The 12500-nt window shown below is 32.7% G+C and overlaps 1 protein-coding gene across 1 annotated transcript in view; it reads right to left on the bottom strand.

The window, feature by feature from the left end:
• The window catches only part of LOC137621688 (coiled-coil domain-containing protein 8-like), a 32104-nt gene extending 29307 nt beyond the window's left edge, over positions 1–2797 (bottom strand). Inside the window, exons 1-2 of the mRNA XM_068352204.1 lie at positions 2720–2797; positions 962–1084 (exon numbers count right to left, since the gene is read on the bottom strand). Coding sequence (XP_068208305.1) covers positions 962–1084; positions 2720–2797 — 201 coding nt within the window. The remainder of the gene's footprint in view (positions 1–961; positions 1085–2719) is intronic.
• Between the last annotated feature and the right edge of the window lie 9703 nt (positions 2798–12500).

Raw genomic sequence — 12500 nt, 5'->3', positions numbered from 1 at the left:
AAAAGAAAATCAAATATCCAATTGAACATCTTAATAATCTGCAGGTGGCAAAGCCAGCTGTAAATTGGTGTTACACAAGAGGTTATAGGTCTAAATATTTTCCAAATAATGGTAAACTTTTGTTCGAAAAGGTTTCTTCCGTCTTTTAAAAGTTTCAATGGTAAAGGAAAAGGAAATGGCATTTGAAAGAAATGAACTTGGAATTTGTCTAAAGGATTTGGAAATAAGTTTATATTGATTCTAACTACAAGAGAATTTGAATATCGTTAAAGGCATCAACAGAGGTTTTGTTCTTAGTATAATTCACCAATACTGACAAAATTAGTGTTTTTCTCCGACAAATCTATCAAAGGAGACGGGCATGAATATTGATATATTCACACCCATGAAAAATACCATCAAAATCATGAAATGAGGCTTTAAACGTATGTGTCTTCCCTTAGTCAGAGAGATTTTAGATGATTAATAGAATAGATACTTTAGAAAAGTGATAGATAATAAGGCAACTGCCCTTTACCATGGAGATGGTTGCTCTCAAAAAAATATTCCTAACATTTGTAGATTATTTGTAGATTGGGGCTTAGAAACAGACAGGTATATTTATAATAATGGTAGCAGATATAAATAAAAAGTACTGTGTTAAATTATAGCCTGTTGAAGAGTCTATTGGTGATACTTTAAAAAACGTTTTAGGAACATCTTTCTAAAGGTTATATATGAAAAAGGTATAATAATAATAATGCACTTTAAGAATTCAGTAAAGTTTATGAAAAAATCTTATTTTTTTTTTTAGTAAGGAATTAAGGACGATAACATTGTCTTTTTTTTTTTTCTTCAGCTCTCTTATATACATTTGTTGTCAAATTATAATTTTTACCACAAAATATATACTGTATGTCCATTGCGCCTATATCCCCTTTTCCTGTGCCATGCATTGACTGTATGGAATGATAGAACTGACCATTTCTGATCCATTTTTCGTTTCTTGGTTTTGCGGCATTTCCTTGACCAGTTCTAACATGCGAGGCAAAAGTTCTTGACCCAATATTTGAGAATGAATAGGTGTTTCGAGGAAAGCCTTGAACTTTGGTTTAAAGTATTTAAATCATATTGTCCTGGTATTTAGCTTTAAATATTATTGTTTATCATGATTTTATATATCCATAGGCAATGCCACTTCTGTGTAAAATGTAGGATTTTCAGCCAGAAATATTACATAGCATTTTTTTCAATCATAATTCCCATTCTTTTTTCCATCTATGGAATTATTTTTTTTACTTATATTTTATTTTCAGTTAATTTCCGAGGCATATATCTATTCCAAACTCTGTGTGTCACCTTCCCTTACTGGTTTGACTTTGGTTGATTAACCCTTTTCATGGTGGCATCTAATGCAAGATAAAAGACCTAGGATGAATTCAATATAACTTGTAATACAAGTGATACTCGGTAATAACAAGACTAAAGTCAATTAAGTAAAGAAGTTTTAAATCCAATAAACCCTACTTCCCTGAAAAAAAGAAAAAAAAATCTCGTACTGACATGACCAATATATCCTTGAAATTTATGAAGACCAAATGAGTTTACCACTTAGAGAATATTTGTTTACAAGAGTTTCCGTTCCCTGCGGATATTGACTATCACATTAGTTAAAACGATCCATCCTGTCTCCTCCTGATATATTGAAAGGGGGAGACCGTAAAACTGCCTTTTTATGCGTAGGTAATGATAAGTTATTATGATCATGGATTGAACTGGGATAACAGGAAGATGGATATTTAGTTTTAAATAGTCAACATATACTCTCCATGAAAAACAAAGACACGAACTCAGTATCACACACTCAATAAAAGGCAATATAGATATTGGTTCATCTATGCGTTTTGTGTCTTTAGATTATGAATCTCCAGAACCTGTTAAATTTTTATCTCATAGCAAGTCTTGTGGAATAACGTTATTAACCACAAGACCTCCTCTACTTAGGCTACGATTACCCGCTATTGACTGACTACCAGTCATCAAATTCACTGTATAAGTCGACAGAAATCTAATAAATTTTTCAGAAAACTTGTCTAAATCGCTTCCTACCGCCTGGGGTAGATCTTGTGACTTTCTTGATTTTAACCTAAAATTGTCATTTTTGGGTTACGAAGGAAGAAGAATAGATAAAACGAGATTTGCGTTTCCCCTTTATTCAGCTGAGAGCTATCAGAATAAAGTCTCCCACCATCACCAATCTGCTGTGGCCAGCGTTATGATGAAAACTGGCCAAACCCCAGTCATGAATATGGGCATGTTTGAGGCATTTGTCTTGCAGTGGACTAGAAACGGCTACTTTTGTTGTTGTTGTTGTTGTTGTTTGTGTATATATTATATATGTATGATATATATATACATACATACATATAGTGTATGTATATATATATATATATATATATTTATATATATATATATATAAATATTTATAGAGTATATGTATATACATATATATATATATATATATATATTATATATATATATATAATATATATATATATATATATATAAATATATATAGAGTATATGTATATACATATATATATATTATATATATATCATATATATATATATATATATATATACACGTGTGTGAGCAAATTCAGAAACAGAAAAATATACACATGGGTAAACTTTGTGATACAAAGTAGCCTTGCTCTCAAGGAAGACATGCTACACAAACACAGACACACGTAATCTTATCTCTTGAGCCAAATCTCTTAACGATCTTAATGAGGATAATCTTCTTAATTATACTCATCTCGTAATATCCTTTAGGATTCTCAAAGTTTCCTCGGTTATTAAACGCAGCTGCTGCTTTGCCTCTTCAGGTGCAAAAGCGGTTTACAAACATCTTAAAAAAATTTCCCTCACTTTATTACGTTAACCTTCTTCATAGTTGCTTTACCTTAGCCGTTTCATTTTCCATATAAATAAATTAATATTTATATTGTCATATTTGATACTTTTTGAAGCACGAGTGAAGATGCGAATTAAATGCTTCCATATGATCTTAGGAAATAAACGGAACTTTGTTGAAACTACGTTAATAGATCTACAGAAAATCTAGTATTACAAATTTTTTATTCACTTCAGCAGTACGTATAAACCTTAGTTTGTAGATATTTAATGGAATATATAAACATTTCTCTTTAGTAATTGCATTTCATTACATTTTCCATATAAATAACTTAGTATTTATACTGTTCATATTCAATAATTTTTTAAGTATATGTGAAAATGCGAATGTGGTACTTCCAAATGTTCTTTGAAAATAAAAGGAACTTTGTTAAAATTTCTATTTAAACTATAGAAATTAATGTCAAGAACTTCTACAAATAAATAAGAGCTTTGTAGTTGCAAATGACAAAATTTATGTTCATCTGAAGGTATTAACAACAATCTCAATCAATAGTGAAGAAAAAAATCCGCTATTTATTTCAATTATATTATTCTTTACTAGAAATACGAAAATCTTTTTGATATTAAATCCACATTTAATCTTGTCGTCCAGCCCGATTTTTTCCTTTTCTGGCTCCCATATACAAAGTGATGGTAATAGAGACACCTACACACACTGTATGTATATGCATACATATACATATATGTATATATATAAGTGTATACAGTAATATATATATATATATATATATTTATATATACATATATATATATATTTATATATACATATATACATACATATATATATATATATACATACATATATATATATATATATATACTTATATATACAGTATATATATATATATATATATACATATACATATATATATATATATATATATATACACCATGTCGCCAACGGTATCATCTAAGATATGATGGTATTTAGAGATAATCTTCCAAATGAATAAGAAATAAATTTGAAATTCAAATTATCAAAAGATATCACTGACTGTATTTGAAAGTGAAGTAATGAATTTCAGCATAGTGGGCTCAGTGCCACTCTGTGATTGATGGCGCTTCGTGGAAAATAGGGGTAACTCCTGTTGAAGATCCGAGAATAAAACATTTAATACTTAAAAGCAGGAGAGCATTGAGATAATATATATGAAGAATAGTGTATGAATTTTGTTTAAAGTACTTGCATTGAAGTTTCTAATGATTTTTCGATAGATCATCAGCCCTGAATGCAAATGCCTTTAGACATCTTTCATTTCATTTTTTTTTTTTCACTTTTCAAAAAGGTAACTTCACTAACGGTAGTAACCTCAAATATCTATGATTAATGATTTTAAAGAGATATTCTGTAGCTAAGGTAATGAATAGAGAAGCCTATTCCATCCTGAGAGAGAGAGAGAGAGAGAGAGAGAGAGAGAGAGAGAGAGAGAGAGATTGCCTCAAATATTTGTTGGTAAAATCCCTTGGCTTTAGGTACCACGCAAATTAAAAGAAGACTTTCACCTCAGTTGACTTTGTTCGAAGGTTTGGTTTACCTTTAACAAATACACTTTTTTCAAACTTCTGAAAAAAGTAAGTGAAGAATAAGAAAAATTCCTTAACGATTGATAGTTATTTATGATTATTATGCCTCGTGCCTAATCGCAATCACGTGACCATCTTCATTATTTCAGTGTTACCTCCCACTGCCGTTATTCTTGTCACCATTCCGATAACTTACAACAGTCAAACGCCCCAATTTGTCATCATTATATACGATTATTCTGTGGGGTGTGATTTTCTCATACTCGTTCTACCTAAAGGTCGTAAGCAGACCACCATAAAGGCGTTAAGGACTAAAACTGCACTCTCCATGTCGTGTCTGTCCACTAAGGGTCGCATTTAACACAGTTTCGTCATCATCATCATCTCCTCCTACGCCTATTAACGCAAAGGGCCTCGGTTAGATTTCCCCAGCTGTCTCTATCTTGATCTATTAATTCAATACTTCTCCATTCATCATCTCCTACTTCGCACTTCATATTCCACAGCCATGTAGGCCTGGGTCTTCCAACTCTTCTAGTCCCTTGTGGAGCCCCAGCTGAACGTTTGGTGAACAGGTTATATGAAGAAATTAATTTCTGGTACATATCTGTTATCTTCACTCACCACATAACACATTAAAGCTGATAATTCCTCAGAGGCGCCATCTGACAGTCTTATTATACAAGTTTTATAATCCAAATTTACATCCAAATCCGGATATCTTGCAAATTCATCTTGTATGAGACTAGAAATAACCCTTATTACAGAATTTACTAAGAAAAATAATTTGAAAACATTCCCTACTGGGTTTATAGTATCCTGCTTTTCCAACTAGGGTTATAGCTTAGCAAGAAATGATAATAATAATAATAATAATAATAGTCATCCATCTTGCATTTCCTGAATTCAGAGATTTTCTCTTATGAGGCATAATGATGAGTCAGCACTGGCTATCAAATAAAGATCTAAGACAAGGTCAGGCAGCTAATGAGTCTTATACAGGTCAGCACGTCTCTGTTTTAAAGTGGGCTTAAATACTAAAACAGCCTTATCCCTGTGGTGTCTATCCACTAGACTGACTAGAGGGAGTAGGGGTGTCAGTGCAACTGTACTCATTACTTAGTCTTTGCAATGTTCCTTCAACCTCTTGCTTATACCCGTTTGTAGACTTTGCTTATACCTTCATTACTCTCTCTCTCTCTCTCTCTTTCTCTCTCTCTCTCTCTCTCTCTCTCTCCTCTCTCTCTCTCTCTCTCTCTTCATTCTTACTGTCTAAGCTCGCTTTAGCTTTTACTTCATAGTGCAACTGCAGAGTTTCCTCCCCCCCCCCCTCAGTTTCACCTCTGCATCAAATGTATTTTCCGTTAACAGCGTAAGGTTACATGTTCAAAATTCCATAGATCAGCGTATACTCATTTTTTACTATTACTTTTGTATATATGATCTTGCAAAGAAAAGGTGAAGGGATAAGGAAAAATGTAATCAGAAAATTTTTTCCAGAGTTTGCTCATTCGGATTAAAGCCTTTAACTCTTGAAGGGCTGATGAGAAAGATTATTGGTTATCGGAGTGTTTAAAGTATATCATTAGCCTCCGTACTGAAGGTAGTTCGTGCATTGTCCTGTAAGCATCTCCATCAGAGTCAGTGTGCTGTAGGTGAAGAGTGATGCAAGTATTATTGTAAACATCATTGAGGTACTTAGAAAGGTATTATTACGATTGCAATTTTTTTTTTTTTTTTAATTTTATTTTATTTATTTATTTTTTTTTTTTTATGACGCTTACGGGTTCGTTTTGAATTGCTGATCATTTTACTCGTATGCATTTGGGTTTTGTAAGTCTTTGAAACAATAAATCTAGGGAAACTTAAAGTATTTGAAATTCATTTTAAATTCTTTACTGGATTGTACGGTATACTCCTTTATTATTGCTACATAATAAATGTGGTTGATTATCTTCCGATAGAATTCTGTCAAAATGTCATACCGTACAAATGCATTCTTCACTCCTATAACCTTTCCTGGTTTAAGGCCGAGTCTTTTTTCTCATTTATGGACGGAAGTCCTACTCATTTTGACCTCCGCCAACGAAGTTGGAAGGAGGTTATGTTTTTGCCCCGGTTTGTGTGGGTGTTTGTTAACGGCTTCCTGGCCACAATGTTAATTGTAGAGTAATGAAACTCTCAGGCATTAACTTTTATGTTTAAAGCTAGGGATGATTCAAATTTCGGAAGGTCAAGGTCAATAGTCAAGTTCATGGTCAAGCAAAATGTCCAATTCACGTAATCAGTCATAAGTTTGGACATCGTTGTCACAGAGACTTCAAACTTGGTTCATATTTGAGTGTATGAAAATTCACGCTAATTAATACATGTTAAGGTCAAAGGTCAAGGCCAAAAATAAGCTGACGCGGCGGAGGTCTGCGCTATACTGAGTATCCCTCAAATTTCCCATTTTTCCTCCAGGTTACTAAATTATGCGAATTATCTTTCTTTGATATTAAAAGTATTACTTTGAATAAAGTTCATTACAGATGATCTTATGGATAAAATTTCATGATAAATATACTGCCGTGATTTATTAGAAGTACTGCTGTGAATAAAAATTTCTCTTATAAGTACAATAGTAAGTAAAATTTCATATACAGTTCTATCTTATTTCTCTTTCTCTTGTCTTTTGAATATTTTATAGTTTATATATGAAAGAATTGTTTTGATGTTACTGTTCTTAAAATAATTTACTTTAATTGTTCATTACTTCTCTTATAGTTTATTTCCTTATTTCCTTTCCTCACGGGACTATTTTTCCCTGTTGGAGCCCTTTGGCCTAGAGCACCCTGATTTTCCAACTAACATTTTAGCTTAGCAATTAATAATAATGATGATAATTTACGAAGTAGTGTCATGAGTTAGAAATACTGCCATAACTCACCGTAAGTAGGAGAATTATATTATTGTATAAATATTACCATAAGATGAATTTGTATTAAGGATACAGTACTATGAAATGTTGAATTTTGACATTTAAAGATTTCATATAGTGATCGAACCATTTGAAAAGACATAGGAAAAGAATTAAGTATATCTTTTGAACAAGTTTAGGATTTTCGTGTAATAAATCAGTCCTTGTAAAGAAAATACACATTTGAATTTAGTCGAAAACACTAATACTGTTGGATCTTTTATTGTAGGCTACTTGATGCGAAAATGGAAGAGCTCTTTTTTTGTTACGTATCTTTTGTCCTTTTATAGATGCCTCATTTCACTAATGCAATCAGAATTGCAATATTACTATTACCAAGCTAATTATAGACATTTGTTAACCAGATCAATCACAGAAATGATATGTGTTACCTTCGAATGTTTGACATTTGTCATAAACATTATTTTTGTCGTGTCCTTGACAGCAATTATTGACTTCATATTATTTATATGACGCTTTATAATGTCAATAGCTGACATGTAGATCTTTACATACAGTCATACGTTTGACTGGTTCTCATCTCCCCTATATAATAAAAGCAAGTGGCTGGATATGTGTATATATATATATATATATATATGTGTGTGTGTATGTATGTATGTAGGTATATATATGTGTTGGTGGTGTATATATATATATATATATATAGGCATACACATACATACTTACATATACATACGACAAATTCCCACACTGCCCAAACTGCCTTGTTGTAACTATGAGAGGAGGAGGGGTTTGGGAAGGGTTGAAACTGTGTTAGCCGTCATTTTTGACGGATCGCGTACACTAGTTCCATTTATTTACTTTAGAATTCCTTTGTTTCTTAAGAACGAAGGAGAATCGCATCACGTTCTCGAAGACGCTCAAGAGACTGTATTTTTGGAGGAGGTCAAGTGCGCAAGGTCAACGACTCGAAAAGCTGCAGCCTTGTGGAGAGAGAGAGAGAGAGAGAGAGAGAGAGAGAGAGAGAGAGAGAAGAGCAGGCTCTTAATGACTCTCTCTCTCTTGAAGAAGAGGATCATTAGATCTCCCGATACAACTTCTTTACGACTTCCGTTTACGTCTTGTCTGCTCCTCTTTCCTGTCTGCAAGAGGCAAGGACATGAAGGAAGACAATTTTCTTGTTTATCTTTTCCACGTGTGTCAGTGGAGAAGTGAAAGAAAGGGGATATCTCTTTGCCTGTGATGGGTAGTAGCTGAAAGACTGAGTTATAAGGAGTTCCCTTTCATATTGATCAAGGATAAAGAAAAACAGGTATATATTGGAGTTCGCTTTTATATTGATTAAGGATAAAGATAAAAAACAGTTAAAGATTGGAGTTTCCTTTTATATGTATCAAGGATAAAGAAAACACTTTTATATTGAAGTTCCCTTTTATATTGATTAAGATTAAGGAAAAAATGGTTATATATTGGAGTTCCCTTTTCGATATTGATTAAGAATAAGGGAAAAAACAGGTATATATTGAAGTTCCCTTTTTTATATTGATTAAGAATAAGGAAAAAACAGTTATATATTGGAGTTCCCTTTTATATTGATTAAGAATAAAGGAAAAGCAGATATATATTGGAGTTATCTTTTGTATTGACCAAGAATAAGGAAAAACGGTTATATTTTGGACATCCCTTTTATATTGATTAAGAATAAGGAAAAAAATAATTATATATTGCAGTTCCCTTTTATACTGAATATGGATACAAGATAAAAAAAATATAAATTGGAGTTTCCTTTTATATGTATTAAGGCTAAAGAAAAAAGTTGTATATTAGAGTTCCCTTTTATAATCGATTGAGAATAAGGAAAAAAATGGTTATATTTTTGAAGTTCCCTTTTATATTGATTAAAGATAAAGATAAAAAAACAGTTATAAATTTGCAATGCAAGTTTCTTCATAATAGTCGTATTAAGAAGTAAATCGTGTAATTTTGATATTTAGTATTGCAACAGCAGCGCTTATCTTTAGATTATAAGAAGCAGAATGGAATAGATTCGTCCCCTTTTGATTGTCATGGCAACGTGGAGAACAAATAACCAAGACCGATGCAGCAAAAACCATATCAATAGAAGAGGTATTTCGCAAGGCGATATATCTTCTAAGTAGAGCTCGGCTGCTCATTATACATCATAGCCTCTAATGAACTATTTTTCAGCCTTTGCGTAAGACGTCCTTCCTGATTTTATCTTCTTCCGTTGGAGGTAATTAGCGACTTGAGTTTAAACGCGGCTGATGCTTCGGTGATATTACTTTCAAGCAGGATTAATCGTATGTAATGATGTTTTGATTAATATATGAATGTATGATTTATGATAGAGGACTCATAACGTACAAGATGGAACAAAGCGATTGAATATTTTATGATATTAAGATATTGTATTCGAGATTATTCTTTGATTGATGGTATAGCTGCCTCCTAGGATAATTGATGTTATAGGAACACAGGACAAAATCCTGATTGATCAAGATGAAGTATATTTAAAAACTAAAAGCCAACTTGCCGCTAAGAACGGAGAGGGGGACGTGTTCTTGTACTTAGCAAAAACTGCATTCATTGAACAGTATCATGAAGTGAAATCAAGGTTGATTCTATGCATGTGGTAGGCTTTCCCATGGATGGAAGTAAATATATTTAACTGAAAAGGTCTTTTAGTTACGTCTAGTTAGGGGAAATTAAGAATAAAAAAAAGTCTCCCAGAATTCGCAGTAACAACCACCTGATGGGCACTTAAAGAACATTCTTGGTTTCCTAAAGGCAAATTGGGTCAGGAAAGTGAGATGATTCCTGTACTTCAAGTCCCTTACAAGTTTATGCTACTGAATAAAAGTCCTTGTGATTTTATATTATTGAAATGCAAAGGAAGATCGTATATCAACACAAAGCGAATGTCCTTAGACGGAAATTTTTTATATCGGTGCTATTTTACGACCAAATTGTATCTTCTGCAGCCTCCTTTTACACTAGTGTGCGAAGTGGTTGTTAGGTGCTAACACAGAGGCGGGGTAAATGCAAGTGAAAGTTTATTAAACAGATAACGAGCTTATATACAAGCAGTTGAGAGCAAGAATCTCACAAAAAAATTCAAACAATGTGAAACATCGAATGGCAAGCTTAAACAGGTTGTTCTATAGTCAGTGCGAAGAGAGCGGGAGATAAAAAAAAAAAAAAAACAATAGCATTACATAGTATAACGTGTATGAAACACGTGCGGTACAGTAGGGCCAGGCTACAGTTTTGCAATGATAGTTTCAAGCTGAACGTCAACTAAACAAGAGACCGGGTTTCCGAAAAGCATTATATGGAGGTTTTTTTTTTTTTTTTTTTGGGGGGGGAGGGTTAACGTGAGTGTTTAGTGTGAGGTCTAGAGGAAATTCTCAATAGTGATAGCTGTAGAGAAGAAGTAACCTTTTAAGGTGCTGTATGATATAAGAAAAGAGTCAGCTAGAGCATTATCAAATGAAATAAAACGAAAGAAATTGTGACACATGAATATAGAAAATATGACCGCATAAGACTCTTACCCTATAAAATCAAAAGCCTTGGAAATTTCAAAAGAAAACCTGCTAGATCCACGATATGCTTACAAAAGGTCAGTAGGCATGAATGAAATTATAATTACAGATTGTAATAATATCACATCAAGTAGAATTGTAGATAGTCCTTTGATTAAAAAAAAATGTTACCTCCTACCTGTTTTAAAGACTTAGCTTGGAAATACACTTTTTATTATTATTATTATTATTATTATTATTATTATTATTATTATTATTATTACTTGCTAAGCTACAATCTTATTTGGAAAAACAGAATGATATAAGCCCAGGGGGCCCCGACAGGGAAAATAGCACAGTGAGGAAAGGAAGCAAGGAAAAATAAAATATTTTGAAATCAGTAGCAACATCAAATGTTGCAAACTTCTAACTACTGAGTATTAAGAACATTTATTTCTTGATAAGCTAAAGAAGTCATTCCAACTATCAGGGAATATGTGTACCGTTGTGCAAAATAAAGACAAAATGCCATAAACTAAGGAAGTTCCATCGTGTGAATACCAGGAATACTTTAGCAATGAGTTAATGCAAGAAAATATAAGGTTGCTTGGAAGAAGAAGAAGGCAATTCTTTATCTGGAGATGAACGAGTTTTAAGATATCGTCAGATTTAAAGAAATCATATTAATTTGATTCGTAGAAATTTTGTCGAATTTCATTACAGAATTATAGAACTAAAGATTTGATGGAGATTTTTTTTCTGGTTGGTGATGGTTAATTACCCCAACCAATGAAGTTGGAAGGAGGTTATGTTTTATCCCCTGTTTGTGTGAGTGTATTTGTTTGTGAACAGCTTCCTGGCCACAATTTTAATCGTAGAGTAATGAAACTTACAGGGATTAACTGTTATGTAATAAGCTGGAAATTATTGAATTTTGGAAGGTCAAGGTCACTGTCAAGCAAAATGACCAATTCACGTAATCAGCAGTAAGTTTGGACATCGTTGTCACAGGTATTTCAAACTTGGTTTACGCCAATTAATACATGTTGAGGTCAAAGGTCTAGATCAATGTTGAGCAAAAGGTCGAGAAATAAGCTGCCGCGGCGGAGATCTGCGCTCTACCAAGTGCCCCCTCTACTTTTGCACAGGTTTTATAACATTTCGATACAGCAAGGTAAAAGATTTGAAATACGGCTCAAATCGAAAGAAATAAAAAATAAATAATTGTATGACGATTCACATCTATCTGACTGTAATTATAGATGTGTATATTAAAGGTGCACTTCAGTAAACATTATTTTAGTTTCGTATTTTGTTTATAAATATGTGGTTATTTTTATTGTGTCAAGTAGACGCTATTTGCTTTAATAGATATATTTTTGTTTTATGATGATTCTCTCTCTCTCTCTCTCTCTCTCTCTCTCTCTCTCTCTCTCTCTCTCTCTGTTTTTGCTTGATGATGATTATTCTCTCTCTCTCTCTCCCTCTCTCTCTCTCTCTCCCTCTCTCTCTCTCTCTCTCTCTCTCTCTCTCTCTCTCTATTTGCTTGT

This window comes from Palaemon carinicauda, chromosome 28 (genome assembly GCF_036898095.1).
Source record: "Palaemon carinicauda isolate YSFRI2023 chromosome 28, ASM3689809v2, whole genome shotgun sequence".
In the NCBI taxonomy this organism is placed as follows: Eukaryota; Metazoa; Arthropoda; class Malacostraca; order Decapoda; family Palaemonidae; genus Palaemon; species Palaemon carinicauda.
The sequence above is the reverse complement of the archived record's forward strand: the minus strand, read 5'-3'. Positions and strand labels throughout refer to the sequence as shown.